Here is a 23276-nt window from a genome sequence, read left to right on the forward strand (position 1 = left end):
AATACATGCCACCGTACGTAAGACGTAAGACGAATATCTTTGAGGTTTGGAGCTTGTTTTGGCCCAGACAACAGTGAGGAAGCATTCAGACCTTGTCACAGCTCCGGTTTGTGCTTCTGACTGGTTAATTGGGACCTTATTTACAGTCGCGTCACCAGCATTACCATACTGATAGAAAAACTGTATTTCTCAGGAAATCCAGGACATAAAACTGTCCGTAACATAAAAATGTAATATATCTAAATAATCTAGCAGGGTTTTGTGTTTTAGTGTTGATATTACATTATTAAAAGAAAACCATTATGAGAATTTAAAGTGCTAAAAACTGTTACCCCCCTGTACTTTCACTGCGAGCTGTGGAGAATTTTATTTGGTTTGGAGGCTCAGCTGTTCTCTCTCTCTCTCTCTCTCTCCCCCTTCCCCTCCCCCCATTCCCTTTATCCCTCCATCAGTCATTCCCACCAGCTCTAGACACAGCAAATTATTACCCTACAGCCCTATCTCCAGTCTGACAAGAATCTACCAAACATACAGAGAGAGATGAAACTGTAGTTACCATCAATCAGGTCCAGCTCAAAGTAAATAGTTAAGACAGTGTCTAAAGCAAACCGGCTCATTATATAGAAAGGAAAGCTGTTTGTTAGTGCCTAAACTACAGTTTCTGTTCCTTTTATAAAAGATCTTTGTCCACACCGACATGCAGCTTACTATCTTCTTCCTCCTGCACACATCGTCTGAGGAGGAGTGGAATATCCAAGTTCCAGTTACTCTGCTGAGTGTCAGCTGTTTAAGCCTTCATTCTCTCTCCTCCCGATAAATAGACGAGGCCGTAACACAGTCTTGATTCATATTTGATAAGCACTGCCTTGCTTGATGGTTTGCCTTGAGTTTTGCGAGCAGTTGCACTTTTATCCAGCTTTCTTTCGGTCTGAGATAGATCAGTGTTCGAGTGCGATATCTCGTGGCAGTGAATGTCTTATATCAGGGATGCACAACATGTATTGTCCAATACATGATCGGCCCAATTGTGAGAAATGTAGACTATTGGCTGTTTATGGGTATAGGTGAAATTGTAGCCAATAAGTGGAGAGGATGATATAAAGCCAGACTGCTTTTCTTTGGCGTAGAGAGGGGCACATTTACAAACTCTGTTACAGTAGGCGGATGTTTTTACATTGAAAACTGGTTTGTGCTCCACCAATAAACAACAAGAATATTATGGAATTGCTAAATCATTCATCTTCACCTTTCTTACTCTCAGGTGTGCTTAAACTACAGCTTATGATGTTTTTGAAATCAAAAAATGTGAAAATATCTGCTGTCAAGATCAGCCTTGAAAAATGGACAATTATCAGTTATCAGTTATCAGTATGGGCTGAAAAAAAATACATATCATATATTTAACCTTTAAAATGACAATGAACCTTATTGCCATACAGACCTGACCTCATTCAAACAAGCTTACAATTAGCCATCTTTTTTTAAAGCCCCACGGAGAATACACACCTAGTTTATTCTTCACACAAGCAGAAAGAAGCCTGATCAAGCTGCACAAAGCAGATGGAGCCAGATCAGAATCCAAACCCAGGAGTGGCATTAGAGCATCTGGTCAGTGTCAAGTGATTAAACACCCTTTTCAAACAAAGTTAGAAATAATGGTGATAATTACAGTTAAAGCAGACCAAAAAAGAAATGTAACAATTTAGCTTACTTGGTTCTACCCATGATAGAAGCACACAACCAAGGAAAAAAGACAAAGTAAGGACAATCTGAGGAAGTCAGCATTATCAGGCAAGCGTGACAAGGATCTTACAAAGTTTTGTAATGCAGAATGTCTTGTGAAGGATCCACAAAGATGGGTAGCCACTGTGTCCATTAGACCTACTTGATACCAGGGTCTACTTGTGACTTGGGTCATCAGCCCAGCAATGTTTCCTCCAAATTATGGGCCAGTTTGGAAGCAGAGTCAGCTACAGATGTTTTGGAAAAATGAAGCAACATGTCCCTGCAAGCCCCAGAGAGAAATGGCACGAGACAAAAACATGACTGCATCTTTAAAACTTCGAACGGCTTAGTCCAAAAGTCTGATCAGACATTTGAATTTGTTATTTATGACTAATCCGGTAATGATATTTCAGCATCAGGTTGACCAGAGACATGAGGAAGTAAAGGTTATGTTGGGTTAATGTCTTCTTTAAGTGTCTCTTTTGTCTTTATGTAAATTCCGCTTTGCAAGGAGCACCGCATGTTTTATGTTTATTGCTCTGCCAGTGGAGTTGAACAGGGCTTTTATTTCCGTCCTGTTCCATCTGTTCATCCTTCTGTCTGTTAACAGGAGTGTCTCAAAACTTTTTGGGGAGGTTAGTTGTGTTGACTTCTGTTAGAAATCCAACATTTGGAGCTGTCATACCCTCACAGCTGCATGCCATCAGCAGACGCACCTAACCACAATCAGCTCGTGTACAGGAGGGGTGGAATACCAGTGAGCTTCTCTCTGTGTGTCTGCAAAGCCTGTGTGATAGACAGTAAACAGGACGGTAAAAACAAGGGTAGATCGTTGACTAGTTCATTAATTGCGGATGGTGTGGTTCTCTTGGACAAATAAAACAGTATATTTATGAATAGATATGATATATGATGAGAATAAGAAGTGTATATATAATCTATAAATATACCGTAAATTACCAAATAATAGCCGGGGCGTTTATTTGTTTTACTCACTTAATAGACCAGGTGTTTATTTGGGACAGGCGTTTAATTTAATAGTTGTACGTCTACTGCAAGTGAAGTTGTTGCGGTGGAGGAACCGATTTAGTCGACCAGCACTCGCAGCAAACTCCTCATCTCTGCTGTCACTCACGGTGGCGTGCATTTGTTTCGCAATTCCCCTGATCATTTTGCGTGACACTGTCGTGGCGTGCCCGTTTGCTGATAACCCAATCCCGCATGTTTATCTCAGGCTCCTCGCTAGCCTTCCTCCTCAGCCTGGCCCTGTTGCTGTCCTCCTCGGACAGGCGCTGAAGCTCAGTTTGATTTTTTTCATCAATCTCTCACTCTCTCGGGTTCGACAGAGAAACGTCTAGCGGCTGCTTCTCCCGAGGTTTCCTCTGCATATTTTATGACAGAAAGTTTGAATTTCAAGTCGTACTTTTTATATTTTTTGCTGCACCGGAGCCATGGCGATCATCAATGTGATATTGGCTGACAGAAAGCAAGCACAATATATGTGAAATAGGCGAAGAAGAAAAAGGTGCAGTGTCAGTGGTCACGTCTTTTTTTAAAATGAATTAGACTCGGATATTTATCAAAATATACACCTGCACCCGGCGTTTGAGGGGACCCTGCGGTTAATTGAAACCCGACTATTATTTGGTAATTTACGGTAATGTATAAGTATAAAATGGGTCGCCAACCGATAATCCTGCACAGTTATGGGATGCTAAAAGTGGCTCAGAGCATGCAGTCAATAGTCAGTCCATAATGAATATTTAGTACATCAGATAGTTGTGATTCATTTAATAAGCATGTCACATTGACATGAACAGTTCTGATTCTTTTGAATTTGACATATCTGCTGTTATTAATATGTCTACATGAAAGAACTTGATGTCTGCATTAGAGAACATGGTGCGGGGTGAGGCTGTAAATCGTATTTTTTCAGCACATGTCAAGTTACGTGCCCAGTAACATGTTTCACACATTAGAAATTGGGAGTATGACTTTGCTCGAAAAAACATTTGAGTCAAAAGATTTTTTTTGCTTTAATCCATGCATCCTTTTCAATCCCCTATCAAATGTATGTAGGGCCTGACTCTGCTCAACAACCGGCAGTCCCAGTGGATGAGCTGAGGTCTCTCACAGCTAGCCTGACAGCTTGTGGCTAACTATGATTTTATTAAGTGAGTTATTTAAACATTTCCCCCTGTACAGGTGTCATGAACAGGAGATTAGCTGTAAAGCCTGTTTTTGTACCAGGCTGTACGCATGTTTATTTCTCCTGTGAAGTTGGGGTCTTACGAGGGTTGACTCCCTTTTACAGCATTAAGTGGTCGTTCAAAGAACTGCAGTTTCTGGCACCTTCACATTGGCTTCATTTTTCAGCTCCAGAGGTCTCTGCTTGGTTCTTATCAAGCCAGCGAGCTTTGATACTGGCCTGATATTCAAACTGGTGATGACAAGTGCTGCGCTGAGCTTGTAGCAGCCACGAGGCTTTTATTGACCCAAGCAGCAACCCGTCAAACACCTGGATGGTCCCTGAGCCAACAGAAACTACAGCCTCAGGAGGGACTTTTTGAGAGCAAATATCACATCCCAGAAACCAAAAAACTGAAACTTTGTTCTTGGGGTGGACAAGCAGACACAAATTCACAGCAAATTCCTGAGTTCCTTATTAGAAAAGAATATTTTCCCTTTTTCTCTTTTGTTTTAGTTTTAATTCTGAATTGAATTGTAATTTTAGAGCTTTTAATTAGAAACAATGCTGCTGAAGCCCTTAAAATCTATGTCTGTGATCTAACGTTAATAAGAATGCTTGCTGTTGTGATAATTTTCTGTATGTGCACCTTTGAATTGATTTCTAATCATGCAGCTGTATTTGGTTTAAGCCAGTGTCATAAGGTGAAGAGATGTCATCCACCTTTTATGTTTTTCAGTGTTTTTTCTGAGTTCAGTGAACAGTCTGTCTTTCTTTGCACAGATCTGATACTGTTCTTTTTCCAAAATGAGTTTTGGTGCAGTTGTTTACTTGCCTGTGGAAATTTCATCACCCTGGGCTTTTGTGGGTTTCAGTTTTAGTTTGATGTGCTGGTAAAAATGTTGTTTTCTGGGCCTTTCTGTTCTGACGAGAATCACTCTGGCGGACACAGTGAATCTTATCTTTTGCCCCCGAAACTGTCACATTTAGATTTACTGCTTATTGCCACAAAATGTCACAGGCTGGTGAATTTAAGGCCAAACCTTCCTCTTTAAAAAGCCACACTGGTCAGCATGCTGTGTGTGTTTGTGTGTGCGAGGACTCCCTTGTTACCACCAGCTATTCTCTTTGTGTTGCATCCTCTGCCTCTTTCACTCTCCTTCCTTTGTTGCAGCTTCCCTTTTGCACCTACATGTCAAGTTGTTTCAGGAAAACAATACAACAGAGCACATTCGCTCTCACACAGACAGGCTTTGTGCACTCCTGGCTCTTCAGTGCAGTAGAATAGGTGGTGATGATTTTTGTGTTTCACGATTGAGCAAAAGGGGTAACGATTTAGCTTTTTATGTCTTCGGGAGATCAGTAGGCAACATCTGCCTCGCTGGCTGTTAATATCTCAACGCTGTGATGTCAGAAAGCCTCTTTGATGTTACTTTGAAGCATGTCATTGTGTCTCATTGGCTTTGATCAGCGTCCTGACTGTAGCAGCCGTTGATTCAAGCACAGGTGATTTGTTTCATCAGGGCCCTGCTTCAGTATCAGGTAGAGCTGCAACCATCAATCAATTAGTTGTCACCTATGAAATTAATCTCCTATTATTTCGATGAGCCATTAATCGGTTTGAGGGATTTTTCATTTAAATAAATAAATAAATGTAAATTAGAGGCGACGTGTGCAGCTTTTGGAGCCGATGCTAATATTAGGGAGGAAAAAATTCCGATATTTATATTTTGGGCGATATATGCAAAGTTTTGCAACAGTCGCTTAAATGTGGTCACCACACACTTGTGACAAAAATATGTGATGGAGGCAGTTTATTGTTGTGAACTAAAACTGTGCACTGTCTGTATTGTGTTCTTTAACACCAAAACCTTTTCTTACTGGTTGATATCAACAACATATATGCCAATGTCAGGCGACTCGTATATCGACCTGGCTTTTCATTCCTCCTCTATGACAGGAAACTGAATATCTTTGAGTTTTGGACAGAACAAGACATTTGAGGACATAATCTTAGGTTTTATTTTTCACCATTTTTCCAACTGTGAAGGTGGTGATTAATTCAAGTGATTAATCAAGAAAATAAGCAAGAGATTATTGTTGATTGTTCCTGAAATTATCATTAGTTTCAGCTCTAGTGTGAAGTGCGGGATGATTGGCAGTAGAAGCATTATATTTTTTACCCACATTTACGAGCAGAGAATTCCTTGCTTCAAGCTGTTTTAGGCGGATATATTCGTAATTTTTATTAGAGGATAAAAACAATTTAAAAAATCAGTCATTATCTACTCACCCTCATGCTGATTGGAAGGTGTATGAAGTTTCGTAGTCCACAAAATAATTCTGGAGCTTCGCAGCAAATCAGCATTGCAGCAGTCTCCTAAACCACTGAGGTAGACGAGGACTGTTTTTAAAATGTAAAGAAAAAAACAAAAAACAACAACCCAAAAAACACAACCTCGTCTGGTGTAATCCAAGTCTCTAGAAGCCCCAACATCCCAAAAGTATTTGAAAGATGTTATTTACCAGCTTAACAGTCAAGCTCGTGCCGCTACTTCAGACGGGGTGCATTCAAACTCGTCAGCTCCAGAAATGTTTTGTAGGATAAGATAACTTCAGTAAGCGAGTAGATAATGTCTAAATTTTTCATTTCTGGGTGAACTGATCCTCTAATCCTCAGACTCATTTTTAAGCACAATTTTCACATATTCGAACAACATTCCACCTTCTTAGATTCGAGGATTTGCAGCTTATATTCATCTCATCATATATACTGAACACCTCCTGGTTTGGAGTCGCGAGTAAGAACTGCTTGACTGATGGTTGAATATCATCAGAAGCATCAGAAACCTCCTGTGCTGACCGGGATGATGGAGGAGTTTAGGGGCCGCCTGTCCTGGGAAGAAGAATGATTGACTGATGGAGAGGAGGACGGGAAAGAGGAGATGTGAGCCGCTCATCCGTCTCTCCAGCACGCCAGCACCATCATCACTGTTTTCTCTCCTCTATTTGTTTTCCCTCTTTTTTCTTTTTTTTCTCTTTTCTTTTTTTTGGAAGCCAGAGGAATGTTACACATCCGCAGTGTGGTGGAAGACTGTGTGTGTGTGTGTGTGTGTGTGTGTGTGTGAGCCCCAGTTTGTGTCTTTTGTGTGTGTTTGCTCTGTAGAGGGCGGGGGCGGGGGGGGACTTTGGAGTTTGTGTTAAGGTGTGTGTGTGCATGTGTGTGTGTGTGTGTGTGTGTGATGGTGGGCAGCCAGTGTCTTCATTTTTTCACACAGCCCTCTCCTTCGCCACATGCATATTTCATGGAACTGGTCATTTATGTCGCCAGCAGGAGAGTTTCTTGGCCGAACCAAAGTGCTGTGAGTGTGTGTGTGTGAGTGTGCGTGTGGGGGTGTCTCTGTGTGTGTCTCTGTTTCCTGTCCAAGTTTAGGATTTCCAAACAGAATATTATTGAATTATTAAAACGATTGTTCAGTTAAAGAATATCTCAGAATGTTGAACCTGGGAGATGTGACAGCTGCTGTCTTCCTGCAGCACCTGTGATTGATCTTCTCGTCCTGCTGCATGAGCCGACTGAGTTTGACTGATGTGTTTTTTAAAAAGCTGTGTGGTTCAGACTGAAGCCGTAGGAATTATGTTCACAAACGTGTATGTGCCTCCTGAATTTTGTTTTCCTCCGTGAACGTGTCGTTACCGCATGTCTGGAGGACAGGTCTGTGTCCTGACTGGTAATTGCATCTGAATCGGTACATCGGGAACTTTCTGTGTGTTTGTGCGTGTGTATGTGTGTGTGTGTGTGTGTGTGTGTGTGTGTGTGTGTGTTTGTGTGTGCCTCTGCATATGTGACAGCAGCACACAAAATGCAGTGTTTGGTCTGTAAACACCAGACTCGGTTCTGTCACTTTGAGCAGCGTGAAGCCCAGATTGTCTGAAATTATTCTCTCGATGCAGGGGGTAAAAATGTCAGCTAAGCATCTGAAAAGCCTGAGGTATGATAGGCAACATGTATTCATGTTAATAGTTATTGCAGCATGTTTGCAGTAATAAGATTAGTAATGTCATGTCATGTCATGTCATTGTCCGTAACCGCTTATCCCTTTCCATGGGGTCACGGGGTGTTGCTGCTGGAGCCAATCCCAGCCTTGTCTCAGGGCGAGGGCAGGGTGCTCCCTGGACAAGTTGCCAGCTCATCGCAGGGCCCTCACTGATGAGCAATGTGGGGTTCAGTATCTTGCAGATTAGTAATGTTTTTTATATTTTATATTTATATCGTTTTCACTTCTGGCAGTGAAATGTGTCTGTTTGCGGTGGACCCTTTGGTTCCTGTGGGTTTTTGGGCGCGGTCTCCGTGGATCCGACATGTTCTGGCACGCCCCACGGATGCTTGTCAGGTTGAGATTGTGGGAATTTGGGGGTCAGGTCAACACCTTGGGATCTGAGTGACGTTCCCGTTCCCGGGCAGGTTGGCACTGCCATGGAGGGGTGCTGCTGCTTATTTACTTGGTCTGCAGTGGTGTTTGGGAAGGAAGTTGTTTTTTTTTTATGCCTAAATAAACTGTATTAACAGACTGACCTTAAAGGACAACACAGTTTCATACTGTTTAACTCTGTGTATATGTGGCGGACCCTGCCACCTTTCTAGCTTCAAACTGTTCTGGGGACCTTATTTTTCTCTGAGAACGGCTTGTTCATTCAGTTGTGGAAAAAATAAATATTTCTGAGTCTGAATTTCCTCTGCATAGTGGTTTTATTTCATAGGCAGATATTTGCAGTGTTGACTTCAGGGTTCTCTAACATTTGCCCCTTTCATGCTGGTCAAAGAAAAACAGCCAGTAACACCTGGCTTTTGTCTTTGATATTAGTGGGTACAATCACCATTCACTCCTTCTTTAAATTAGAAGTCACAAGTATCAGTCGGCTACACCTCCGATCAGTTGTGATGGAAACACTCACCTGGGTGGACACGGTAATTGTGTTATGACGTGGATTGAAGTTAAGGAAGCTGGCTTGGTAATATTCATCGTTGAGTCAGCACAGAGTTTGAAAACGAGCCAAAGTAAACGATATTAAAGTCATCTGAATGTAGTCTGATGAGGTAAATGATCTGCTGCTTTCTGCCGTTCCGTATTTTTTTCTGGTGGCCGTGTGTTCACGAATTTTAGGAAGGTAAACTCATCTCCTATGTGTAGCGCTTCACTGCGTTTCTAAAGAAAATACATACATAGTACATGCTAATTTCGGTGTAAAAGTGGTATTTGTGTGATACTTATTGAGTCTGTTGCAAGCAGAGTCTGTGAGTCTGTTACAGCTTGTAATAGTCTAGTCTGATGCACACCAGATGATATTGTGTTGTTCCCATTATAATAATAATAGTTCCTTAGTTCATTACATGTGTTATTTCACAATTTCTGACTTTTCCGAACATATATCTGACATCATTGAGTTACACCGATGACTAATATCCCCCAAAAAAGCATTTGGAGTAGAGTTGTGGGATTTTGCAAAGTCCCAGTTAATTAATAGAAGTTTTCTCAAGAAAATCAATGACATGAGTGGGGAAGTCCAAAGGGAGCTGTGATGGAATGACTCAATAGCTGCATGTTACATTAGCTGCACTGGGAAAGGGCAAAAAGACAACCAAGACTGTTTTCCATCTTTTATCACCACAGAACAGCAACTACTGCCTGAAATGTGCTTTCATTGTTTATGAAGCTCAAGACATTCGGCTGATGAAATGTTAGTAATGGTTCGTCCCCAGAAAGAGAAACGATCAGGATTTCTTTTGAACATGCCTGTTGGTTATTCATCTCTCCTAGCCTCCACTTATGGATCTCTAAATTCCGTTTGTTATTTATGAAAAGGAATAAATCTTGCTCAACATTTTACCAGAAAATGTTGTTGATGGCTTTTAGATGTGACCTGTAGCTCATGTTGGTTTGCTGCACTTGCGAGCACTGAAAGCCAAACATGCAAACGTGGATCCAGATTTACAGTAAACTGCAGCACTAAGGGTTTCAGTTCCTTTCAGAAATCATTCTTATTACGTCGCTAACGTTGCAGTTCTGTGGTTGGACCAGAGTCAGAGGTGTTATTCACACCTGGGCCACTGATGTTGAAAATGAAAGTAGTTCGTCCTGTGAGATGTTTTGGTATTTGTTACTTTTCTATGGCAGCTGTAGTAAAGTAGGACACCATTTGAGTTGAAGAAAAATGAGTGAAGTTAGCTGCTTTTCTTTACAAAATGAGGCATGCTAAAGTTAATGTGCATTCCTGTGTATTTAGTTATTATTTTTATTGCCTGAATTGACCAGTTGAACAGTTGAGCTGGTATTAAAAGAGGCAGTATGAGATCTGTTAAACATAGTACATTTTTCATTAAATCTGTTCCTGTAATAAAAAGTGTGTACTGGTGCATCGTTTTTGTTTTTCAAGACTAAAATGTCGCTGCCGTGGTCGAGTCACACGACATGGCCCACAGCAGTCATATATGTCATTTTAAATGTCAACCAAATGCAGAACCTCGGTGTTACCCGAGAGGAATCTGCCTTATTATAAGAAACTGAGATTAAATCTTGAAGGCACTGCAGCACTCATGAACATAACATACAGGACATAACCATAACCGCTGTGTGTATATAATCCATTAGGAAACACACAACGGGCACTAACAGCTCCGTGTGCTTTGTCATCTAAATTGTGTATGTGTGTGTGTGTGTGTGTGTGTGTGTGTGTGTGTGTGTTGTTTTTTTTACTGCTCTGTCATTAAAGCAGATGAAGGGAGGAAGTTTGTCCAAGACATTCCTGCAGGTCTACCCACTAAGTGTGTGTGTTTGTGTGTTGAGACAGGGCAGATTCCAACGTACATACGAAGTAAAAGTTCTTGTTTATGGCTTGTGTAATGCATCTAAGATAAGCTGTTTTTAGTGTCTGTCTTGTAGCTATAATTTGCTGCTTAGTGTCTGCGTGGTTAATAGCTGCTTGTGATGGATGATCGTTGATGAGCTGAGTTTTCATTAAAGCTGTTTTTCACCCACCTCCACCTTGAGATAAAGCACTTGGCAGTTCGTCTTTCTCTTTGTCCTGCTCCTGTTTTCAGTTCATCAGCTCTGTGTCTTCGAAAGCTCCCCCATTTTGATTGTTCCTTTAGTCGCACCATGCAATTTGACAGAGAAAAAACACAACATAAAATTCTCATTCTTTCCAGGCCGGCTTGGTGTTTTAAATCGATGTTTTTTCAACTGAGGTTTTGACTGTATAATTCAACAGTGTCATGCTTCAGAATCAAATTCACAACTGGTATCTGCTCAGTGTTATCAGACATCAGGAGCAAACAGTGAGACGTGTCTCGCTCAACTGCAACTTTTATTATGATAGTATTAAAAATGTTTAGTTTTTTAGTTATTTTTGTCAGTTTTATTTGTTTGTCTTTACCTTTAACCAGTTAGAGGAGGTGCTAAGGTAGAGTCACGAGGGTATAACTTGATTTTCTTCAGTTTTATGTGAATTGAATTCTCATCTACATTTGGACACTTGGTCTAATGAGGAAGAGCTACAGCTACTTTGAGCCAACCTGAAGCTTAACCTGAAGTCAGCGTAGGCTAGAGAAGCATTCACTAATCGATTACATGTTTTAGATATTTCTCCAACTTCTTGATGTGAGGATTTGCTGTTTTCTTTGTCATTTGTGATTGTGAACAAAGAGTTTTTTGGACTGTTGGTCGGACAAAAGTAGCAATTTGAAGATGTCACCTTGGGCTCTGGAAAAATTGTGATGAGCGTTTTTCGCAAATTAATCGACAGTGAAAATGATCAGTGGCTGCAGCCCTTCTGGTGCAGGCAACACTTTATCCTGCACTCGCGCCGCAGCCACTGCCTCAGCCTCATGTTGAGCCTGTGCTGTAGAACAATGAATTGCTTTTCTGCAGGAGCGAAACTCTCACTACAGTGTCCCTAATTTTAAAAAGAAAAGCAACATCTGTGAGGAAAACAGCCAACTGTGGCGAGCTAAGGTATCTGAATATAGGGAAATACGCTTGCACCAAGTCCAATAAAGACACTCAATATTAATGCAAATCAGTTATTTCTATTCATGTCCATTGATTTTCACACGTGATCAGGTTGATGGTAGCATAGAGGCGAATGTCTTCCACAGTAACTCCCCTGTGCCTGACCCGGGGTCGCCACAACGTGTTCCAAAGCAAACTGAGAGTGACACACAAAGTAGCAGAAGAAATAGAAATAGAGATAGATGTTCTGCTCTTGTTTTCTGACGCACCCTGGTGGCCTATTACGTACAAGAAACTCGTTGGCTTCCTGTTGCGCAGTTTGTGTACAGCATGCTTTGTTTCGGTACAGTGACGCCTGAGCAGCAAGAACGATCCTGTATCTGAATCTGGAAGTGATCCGCTAGTGGAGCACAGGAGAGAACAACTCTCTGCTTCTGCTTCTCTGTCAAACCGAGCTCCATTTGGTTTCATCTGAATGTCACTCACATTGCGTCAGAGGACAATAGCATAACGTTGAGCCTGTTTCTACTTTTCCTGTAGTGCAGCTGGGCAACCTTTAGAACTCCGCAGGCTGCACTGGGCTGCAATGGCAGGTCCCATTCAGACCCCAAATTTTGAGTCTAATCCAGGACGGGTTATCAGCCATATAAAAGCTGCACAGTGGTTTTTCATATCAGGGGTTTCATTTTTTTTTTTACTGTTGTTTGTGTTTGTCTGTTTCAGTGACTGTTCTTTGCCACTCAAGTTGGTAATTAAAGACACAATATGTAGCATTTCTGGATTGAATTATGAAAAAACGACTAGATCACATTCTATATTTTGTTGGGTTGTGTACTTATACTATCATAAATGTTCAATCTCCGATGCATCCATAACTCAGCTGTCAGTTTATCTTGTGGGAGGGAGTTACAGAGTGAGGAGAGGTACGTCAGCAGCAAACATGACGAGACGTAATGCAAATTGAATTTAAGTGAGTCACAAAGGTTTTCCACAGCAGTGGTGATTGTGATCAATTCAGCAGCTCCCATGATCCCACGCTACTCATGTCTTTTGTCTTTTTGTTTCAGTACATATGAAAGTTTTTGTTTGTAGTGTTTCAATATTTGACCTCTCATCTTCTGTCTCATCTCCTCCCCCATCACAGCAAATGGTGATGAGCCTGCGGGTGTCGGAGCTGCAGGTGCTGCTGGGCTACGCTGGGCGCAACAAGCACGGACGCAAGCACGAGCTGCTGACAAAGGCGCTGCACCTGCTGAAGGCCGGCTGCAGCCCCGCTGTGCACATGAAGATCAAAGAGCTCTACCGACGGCGTTTCCCTGCCAAAATGGTTTCCCACTCAGAGCTGGCCATGCCCGGGCCGCACCACCCGGCCACAGCTGGAATGGTTGGAGGAGGCGGCGCCGCGCTGCCCGCTGGCCTGACGCAGCTGGCGTACGAGGGTCACGCCGGGCACGGTGGCGCCCCGTCGCCCGCTGCCTTACTGCCTCTCTCGCTGCTCGGTCCCGGGAAACACGAGCTGACCGGGCTGACGCACCACCTGTCCACCTCGGCCACGCTGCACCCTGTCCACCCAGATGTCAAGCTGCAGAGGCTGCCCTTCTACGACATGCTGGACGAGCTCATCAAGCCGACCAGTCTAGGTGAGAGTTGGTGTAACAGCAGAGGTGGGAACTACTTTGTTACTGTACTTGCGTAGATTTTCAGGCATCTGTACTTGAGTATTTATTTCTGACATCTTCTGACTTTCCCTACCTCAGAACAGGCTTGTTTCTTCAGTTTGAATGCTTTTGAGGGAATTCTTTTAATGGATTATCTTTATTTTGACTCATTGCACATGGCCCTCCCAGTATTGCAAGACTGATTTCAACCTATCAGTGCTCACCACCCATAGCATATGTATTGAGACATAATGACGGAAAGAGACTGAAACAGACAGAGAGGGATACTGGAGTGGGGAGGAAAGGCGTGTTAGTGTCTTGTGTCTGCAGAGACCCTGCAGCCCTCTGCCTAGATGTCCTTACTTTCTCACTATGTTGCTGCTAAATGTGGCTATGCAACGTTCTGGAAAGGACACTCAACAATCAACTATCTTTGTGGTGAGTTTAGGAACCGGTATAATAAATGAGATTGGCAATTGACTGGAGTGTCTGGTAGCAAGAAATTCCAGATGAGTAACGTTTAATTGAGTCTTTTCTGGTCTTGATTCTTATCAGTCTCGAACTGGACGGCACCGTGCTTTATTTACACTTTATCGGTAAAAAACAAACTGTGTGACAAAGATAAGTTTGGTTTTTGGAGGCTCACAAAACCAATGTCTGCTGATTATGTTTAATTCTATGTCTACAAATGTAAGAATACACAATAAATGGAAGGTTGTGGAGCATCCATTTGGCCTGGTGGTTGACAACAACACATACCAACCAACCAGGGAATTTTCGTGCACATCATCCCTCTCGCTCTCTCACTCCATATGTGTCCTTCACCATTAGACACTGCGAGCGCGAAGATGCCAGAAAAATAATCTGCAGGGTTGTGTATATTTATATCAGTATATCATTGCTGTAATAATGATGGCAGCAGTCACAGAAAACATTGACATTTGTGTTTCCCTCTGCTGTGGAGAGGCTCTCTGCCAGTGCTGGTGTTGTGCTGCCTGCTAATGTGTTGACAGGGCACAGAAATGTTACTGCTAAAATATCATGTTCTGATTTCCCACGAGAGTTCGAAGTAGACGGAGGCCGCGGTTGGTTCCCAAGAGGTTTAAGTGAAAAATATGAATCGGGTGCCTTCTCAGATTCTCTCTCAGATACTCCTTCAGAGACCTTACCTAATAGTTGTACTGTTTGCTCATGTGTTTGTTTCCATTGACAAGCAGGGAGAGCATTTAGTTAGAGGGGAATCATATGAATAGTTTTCTTCTATTTGGATCTGAGGGTAATTTATGGAGCCACATTCAGCTGCTGGATGAGTTTCAGTCTGCATTATAGAAGAATAATGGCCCATATTTTTATATTTTGTTATGTATTGACTGCTGTAATGGAATTCTTTGTTTAAGATGGGCCGAGCAATGCTGACACATGATAAAGTGTCATTATATTTTCATTGTACCAATATATATCTCGCTGTGAGAACAATTTTGCGTCAGTGTGGAGCCACTGAATACAAATGAACCACTGCATGTAGACAATCAACAGCATATTGTGGCAGATCTGCATTAATCTACACTAACTCACGTGTGTCCTCGGATACGACTTACCAAGGAGGGCCAAGATGTTTATGAGAACAGCAGTCGAGTCTTCGCTCTGCTGCGCTCTAACACGTCTTAACATCAAGAGTTCAAACTAATAAGATCTTTCCAAGAGAAGAGATGTGAGCTTTCACACAGCACCTGATTCTGTAGATAAAAAAAGTTCACACTTAAAAACATTTTTACACATAAAAACTGATGAGAGCTTTGTGTAATTACAGGCAAACCCATTCAGTGTATTGTCAGATAACAATTGTTGGAGAACTTTTAGCACCTGAATACCAGATTGTTCGTCTTTGTCTTTCGCTATACCATTGAACAATTGGTATTGATGTATTATTCATTAAACATTGTAATATTCTATGTAATGTATTGGTCAAAAACGTTGCTAAATTGCTCCATCGGCACTTTGGTTGTTTTTCGATCACATTTAATTGACGAAGACCCCACCAGCTGTCGCCAAACTTTGATTCAGGTTTTGCAAAATGCTAGTTGGTGCAGAAAAGGACAGGGGAAGGCCGTTTCCGCTCGATTTCTTGTGAAAAACATTTAATGTAAACCTGGCGTAACAAAGTTTTCTGCATGGGTCTGTTGGGAACACCATCTGTGCATAAAACACAAGTTAGAGTCGAGGTTTGTGTTTGTGGAGCCACGGCCCAAAAGTATTTTATCACAGAGGAGGAAATAAACCAGTAGATTTTCACCTTTAAGAAGCTGAAATCAGAGAACTTTGAGTAGTGATAGTTGATGACTAATCAATTAATTGTGGCTCCAGTAAACAAATGTGTGTCACATCTCAGTGTGTGTCCTTCCTCCTTCAGACCACTGAGACAAAGATACAAATCAGCAGATCTTCCCTGTAAAATAACTGAAACCTAAACTAGAAAAAGTTGATCGAGGAAATAGTTCTCACAGTTTTTAATAAGTCCGAGTATCCATAATGTTCTCGTGTCTAACTTCATGAGGGTCCAGAGTTTAAGCGCCGTGTCTTCTCTCTCGTCTACCATTTAATTCACTCTTGAAGAGACTTTTAATCTTGACTTTATCTTGGTCAGATTTGTCGTTGTATTAGGTGTGCATCCAACACCCAGGCTGCATTTAGCATAATAACACTCTTTGGGCTCTGGGATATATTGCAAATATATGGAAATGTCTAGATTTTCCTACATTAGCATTTTAATGGAGTGAGAGACCATCTCGTGATTAATTTGCCTGCAGATGCATGTACAAACACAGCGCCCGCAGCTCTGTCATCACACCATCTCTCTCCTCCTTCCTCTCCCTCTCTCACTCCATCCATTCCCTGCACATGTTCCCTCTCTCTCTGCCTCCACCCCTCCGTCTTCCAGCCTCACTCCATCTCCGCGGCCATCCCCGCTTAAAATTTGCATGCAAAGTGATGAAATCACACAGGCATACACCTGTGCCCGCAGAACACACCCTCCCCTCATTTGAATGTGAATTGTACATTCACATCATTCTCACACACACGTCTGCGCCTACAGTACTTTGAAAACACAAGCATACTTTCAAATAAATAATGCATGCTGATCGTATTGTTCTCAGAGCGGCAGAGAGGAGGAGAAAGCCAGAGGAGGACGGTGCACATTGTTTCACAAAGCTGGGAATTTCCTTCAAAACTGAGACACACAGCAGCAGCTTGGAGGTGATGACCCTCTTTAGGGCACTAATGAAGCCACTTGATTAATTGTAATTCTCCACTCAAAGGCAGACTGTGAGATTTTTTTCCTCCTCCTTTAAAACAGCTGTAGTGTCCTCACTCCCTGATCACACTCGTCCACATCTCTCTTCTGTCTGCTTGTTTACCTTCTCTAATCTTCTCACACCTGCTCTCTCTCTCTCCCTCTCTCCCTCCCCCATTGTGGTTGCCTCTCCTGCCTTGCCTCCCATTTCTCTTCCTCTCTCTCATTTTCTGACTCCCTTCCCCCACTAGCCTGCTCTCCAATTTTGCTTCTTTTTTTTCCCCAATTTTGCTTCTTTTTTTTTTTTTGGCTGGAGAGAGCTGATTTGTCGCCCCTGTCTGTGCTGTAGCAGGACTCAAACAGGGTTTTTACAAGAGCGCATGTGCACGGCAGACTTCAGGCAGTGCAGTGAGAGGAGCAGTTATTACTTGTTTGGTGCGTCCTCGCATCAAAGACTGGAATAAATAAGTCTGAGTGAGGGTTTCTACAGCTGATCTGCAGCTTGTTAGCAAAAATTGAGACTCTTAAATATCCAGATTATTTTTTATCCTACACAAATTCTGCATAAAAGGCAGAAGAGACAATAAAAGAGTTAAATGCATACTGATGATGTTAAAGATGTTAAAGCATACTGCCATGTTTGCTAGATTGTAAATGTGTAGGTTGATGCTACAGCTTATTGGACCAGAACCTTCAATGTCAAAAATAAAAAATGAGGGCCTGACCGATACACGATTTTTGGAACTGATACCAAAATTGTGGATATATCAGCAGATGTACACACATTATTTTCGATGATCCCTCAAACGGCACAATCTGTCAATTGTGTCAATAATAAACGGTATCATCTATATCAGCTCATGTTGGATAACGTATACTTAGTGTGGACGCTGGCTGATTAAGGGGGCCAATATTCAGCATTATTCCAATTATCAATATTGTGATTTTTCTGTTGGTTTGCAGATAAAATATTTTCAAAACTGTGCCACTTTGGCTCTGATGCAACATCTCACACAATGTTCTGCACACAACACTATCTTATTGGTAACACGTCACAATCAACGGCCTATAAACACTGAATGATCTCAATCTGAAAGGTAACGAGTAACTAAATGTATCAAATACATGTAGTGGAGAGGAAGTATGAAGTAGCACAAAAAGGAACAGTCCTCAGTATTGTGCTTAAGAGCAGTACTTCAGTATATTTTACTGCAGATGAACATCCATCCCAGATATCAGTTTTCAGTCTCTGACACATCTCTCGGGCTCTCACGAAAATGTTACACTATTGCTGTAATACTTACACTGAATTTCGGATTTTATATACATATATATTTATTTTTTTGTATCTGTTCATAAAGTTATTTTTCAAGATTGTCAAGGTTTCCACACGTCCTCCAAATCCTTGGAATTTGGGAGGAAAATATAAAAGCTTTTTAGAATAGACGTGAATAGATGGGATCCTTTTTTTTTTAATGAAAAACAGACAACCGAAGACAACAACCAACAAAACATGATTAGAAATGTGTGTTTATTCATTCATTTACACTGTAGTAAATGTGCTACTTTTCGCTGTCTGTATTTCTCCCGCAGTGTTCTGCCGTCGCAGTAACACAGAGATGTCCTCTCACATTCAAGCCTCTGTGTCTCTTCCTAATGTTGTCTGTGAGCGTCTGTAAAACTGCTTGTTGTCATGATCGAATTCTCAGCATTGAAACAGTAGTTAGTCTTGGTCCGTGTCTCGAACTACGCCGTGTTTGGTCTTGAAAATAAGCGCATTGGAAAAGGTCCTTGAAAAGTCCTTGAATTTGATGTTGAGGAAGGTGTGGGAACCCTGGATTGTTTTTACGAAGCGCGCTGCTCATTTTCAGGTCCTCGCTGCAGCTCGTCCGTAATACAATCATGTTTGTGCATTAGCTCAGACCCTTTTGTGTCTTCATGCGCATTCCTCTCATGTTGGCTGCAGTTTGAACAACATTTGGACGCTTTCACACATTTTTTCCTTCATATACAATCTGTATTATTTTAAGACTTACCAAGACGTTACATTTAAGAGCCTTTAATTTAATCAGCAGTGGGTTTGTTTGCCTGTGTTGAGTAGCTTTTGTTTGCTGTTCTCTTTTTAAAAACGTGGTTTGTTTTTTTGCTTTATATGCATTTCCCAGCACTTCACTGAGCCAGTAATGAATGGAAACACACTGAGAGAACAATGTAAGGTGTATAAATGTAAGAAACCTTTTTGCACATATGCACATTAGGAAGAGAACCGTGTGCTCTCTCACTGCAGAGCCAGTCTTCCCACTGCGACATCATTCCAAATGCTAAAAACTCTTGAAGCCGCAGCGGCATGCATCACCATCATATACTTAAAATATGACAGCCTTGGTTCACGAATACAGTAATAGAGGTGAAAAGAAAACGTGGTTTCTGTTCAGCCGCATTAATGTTCAGGTTTCTGTTTATTTGTATTTTCGGTTTTCCCATCGTCTCCTGGTTTCTCGCAGTAACCTTGTGTCTTCTGTGCATGTAAATGTAGTCATTCCCCCTCATATAACCCCCTCCCATCATTATCTCCCCCTCCCTCACATGCAGCCGTATGCTGTCTGATGAGTCTTATCAATTTGTGAGATAAAGGTTAGTCAGCCCACAGTTTAGCCCTGCCCTGTTCAAACTGGTCGACAGTCTGGTTCTGCCGCACCAGCTTCTCCTCCATTACCATGGCGACCTCACTGGTTGAACTCCAGTCTCGTCTCCATCATTATCCGTCCTCCACAGAGGACTATGTCTCTGTGCTCATTATGGATATCATTGTGCTGCACATGCATTATACATGATTTTAATCACCATATCTTCGGGAATAGGATGCAAGCCCATTTCACGTTTGATGAGCGTTTTTGTGCATAATGTCTTGTTTCATGGGAAGACCGCTGTGATATTCATACAGAACTACGGAGGAAAATCATGTTGTAAAAATGTCTAATCAAGAACCTCGCGTCCTTCAAAGATGAGTCAGCACATGATTTTTATTGTTGTATACCAAATCTTGGAAACTTCTTCAAAAAACAGAAGTCTGGGTTTCATTGTTACAAATCTTTACAGTCTATTTAGGCCAGTAGGTCACAGTCACTCTCACCTTCAGTTTGCTTTTCAAAGCCAACGGAAAAATCCATCTTCAGCTCTTTGATACAGTTTGACAAAGAGCAACACATCTCCGCTTTCTCCAGCTGCAAAGATGAAGCCAAAATATAGGACTTATACCTTATATATACACTTAAACACTTAAACTATTTATGGTTTCATTTAATGTTGAAGAGACAATGACAAGTATTTAATTTAAGATTAATTATTAATTGATTGAACTTTTTGCTTTCATGTTGCATATCCCACAGCTAGTACTCTGAAAAGGAAAGATATTCTTTTACTACCAACTATGACAAAGAAAAGCATCAAAACCTCATAACTTTAGAGGAAATAGTCAGAGAACGTTTGGCATTTTTACTTGAAATCAGACTGAAATTAAGAATTGAATGTCAAAATACTTCGATTAGTGGACTTTGTGTAAGTGTAACTCCACTCTTAGATACAAAGTTCAAATTCATGCCACTTTTGTGTTGTGCAAATGTAAAATACTGAATGCCTCCTGTAAAATATTCTAACTTACATCATCATTAGTCAAATTAATTGTGTAATTTGCATATACTTGTAATGTTGCATATATCACGTTGATAATAGCTGTACATTAGGCAGTTCAAGTAAATAGATATTTGGTGTTTCTACAACCTCTTCGTCTTTAAAGAGTTGTGTTAATCCAGCCGTTAGCTCTGTTGAGCACTGCTGGCTGTTTTTATGATTATTTGGTTTGTGATTTGTAGTAAATTTATGATCAGTGAGTGAGGCAGATGCAGTCTGCATTCAGATTCACAGAAGGATTGATTAATAGGTTTTTTTTTTAAATTAGAGAATAATTATCAGGGACAGTACTCAGAATTTCCGTGAATGTACAGGTACATCTCCTCCTGCCTACGCATGAAAACACACTCACTGACGTACTATATTGAATAAAGTCTGTGTTGATGAAGGTTGCTAGTTTTGATGGATGCAAGGAACGAAATGGAAACACGTCCATGATTGTATCAAATGCTACATTTTATAAATATACTATAAAGTTGCCAATAAACAGGCCTTAATTAAAGATAGGCTGTCATTATAGACGGGCCTTATTTTCTAATGAACTGCAGTGTCACGATTCTCCGATTCCATGATTTAGTTTTACAGCTTGACTTTTCATTTGTTTCAGCACTGATGACTACGCCATTGTTAGACTACCACATCACGCACAGAGGCTTTGTCCTCACCGCAGGGTTCGAGTCCGACTTGCAGCCCTTTGCTGTGTTTCAACCCCCACCCTTTCTCTCATCACATTTCCTGTCATCTCTTAGCCTGTCATGTCAACAGAAATACTTATTTGGTTTCTCAAATCTGTTCCAAGTGGACCCTCTTCTCAAACAGATGGATCTCTCCTCCCGTCTTTTATTGCACACAGGATAAGTGTCTGCAGTTGCAGGCTGATGCTAAAGCAAGCCGTGTCGTCTAAGTGTGTTTTTCCTTCAGGTGCAATGCAAGTAGGTGGAGAATAAAACACTGGGAGTATCAGAGATCCTGCTGATTTTGATTATATGAATTAAAAGCTAATTATAGTTAATTTCAGATTGAAATTTTGACGTGTGACACCCCAACATGTATTAATGACATGTATTGATATTTAATCTTTTCTGAGAACCCTTTCTGTTTCTTGATCTGTGCCCCTTCGCTGCATCGCTGCATTCACTTCACAAAGCATTTTACTGTGACACATCTGTAGGAACTGCTGATTTTTAACAGCAGCCTAATCAAGAAAGCAATGTCAAGTACAATCAGTTCTGAATCAATAAATCAGAGTGAAAACTGTTTGGCATCAGGCCACTGTGTGCGATTTAATGTAAGTTTGGTGAGTCGATGTAATCAACTGTTCCGTTCTTCCCCCAATCAAGAGCAACAAGGCGACAGTTAAAGTCGGACAAATCCCTGACTAATATAACTTTCTCTGTTACACCAACACCTGCATGATGTCAGAAATTCACATCGGGGAGTGTTTTTCCATACAGTCATCCAGAAGTCAAATCTCAGTCCTCAGCTATCAACCCTGCTTGAATGTCCTTGAGCAAGCACACTTAATCGGTGCAAATCAGTTGTTCTGTTCGTCTCGTTTTGCCCTTGGATTGTCAAGCAGATTTGTGTCTCTTCGGTGAATCAGTATAGGTAGTGCATCACACATATTATCAGCTATATAAAACAAGTCGTAGAGGAAATATTCCCAAACGTCTACAGCACAGAAACCTATAAATCACGTTCTCACTCAGCATCAGAACACAAGCAGAGATGCACCCACTCTCACCGCCCTGCACGATCCCGAGCAGGATTCTCTATCTCACTGTAAACAGCTCAGCCTTCTCACAACAAATGAACATCAACAAAGGAGGAAGGCTGCTCTGAACTGTAAACACACTGCACACAGCATGGCTCCCCTCTCAGAGCCTGGAAAACCAGCTGGATTTTACTTCTTAGGCTGAGATGGCGCATCATCATCATCCTCCCGATTCTCCTGATTAGAGGACCTGAACCCTGACTGTGACTCCTGACTTTTGATGCTCCTTGAGCTCATCTCAAACATGAGCCACACTCGTCTTTACACTGTTACTTTCAATGTGTTTCACTACGCAGTGACTAGGGCATAGTGTGTATTAGGTATTAGCAGCAAGATATTAGCTGCATGGACTCTAGAGGTCCCCTAATAATCAGAATAGAAAAAGCCTCATGGAACCACCTCAGTCGGAACGGACTGATCAGATCCGTCCTGATCCTAATGGGTTTTCTGTCAGATCAAGAGGGGAGAGGCTTTGATTATCCTATTTCCAATACTGTTACCAAACTGACCTCAAAGAATTAGCTTGCAACAAGGCCAACTGTCGGATCACCTCACATGCCCTGTGTCTCATCCAACAAGCTGCACTTGAACACACTGCAAAAACTACAGCCGTCAGCCAACAAGGCTGAATGTTCTGCACCTGCATGAAAGGAAACACCTCAGCAGATATACAAACTGTTGTTATGATTAAGATGCATTTCCTGACACCACTCTCTCCAGCGTAGCAGCATCTAATTGGGAATATGGGATACAGAATATGGGATACAGAATATGGGATACAGAATATGGGATACAGGAGGAAGCTGCACGAAATGGGTGAAATCATAGATATTATTATTTTCTTGATTATTAAATTTGGCTTTCATGTTGCTTGTTTTATCCAAATAATAGTCTAAAACCGAAAGGTGTTCAATTTAGTATTAGATGTAACAAAGAAAAG

At 41.5% G+C, this 23276-nt stretch overlaps 1 protein-coding gene across 5 annotated transcripts in view; it reads left to right on the top strand.

The window, feature by feature from the left end:
- The window catches only part of LOC119018096 (E3 SUMO-protein ligase PIAS1-like), a 68856-nt gene that overhangs the window by 17933 nt on the left and 27647 nt on the right, over positions 1 to 23276 (top strand). For 2 of the 5 annotated variants that reach the window (XM_037095468.1, XM_037095471.1), the window contains exons 1-2: positions 7204 to 7275; positions 13067 to 13586. In XM_037095468.1, coding sequence (XP_036951363.1) covers positions 7219 to 7275; positions 13067 to 13586 — 577 coding nt within the window. In that variant the 5' untranslated portion in view covers positions 7204 to 7218. Of the gene's footprint in view, positions 1 to 7203; positions 7276 to 13066; positions 13587 to 23276 lie in introns of those variants that run through there. The other 3 variants (XM_037095469.1, XM_037095472.1, XM_037095470.1) reach the window with 2 other exon arrangements.

This window comes from Acanthopagrus latus, chromosome 4 (assembly GCF_904848185.1).
Source record: "Acanthopagrus latus isolate v.2019 chromosome 4, fAcaLat1.1, whole genome shotgun sequence".
Lineage (NCBI taxonomy): Eukaryota > Metazoa > Chordata > Actinopteri > Spariformes > Sparidae > Acanthopagrus > Acanthopagrus latus.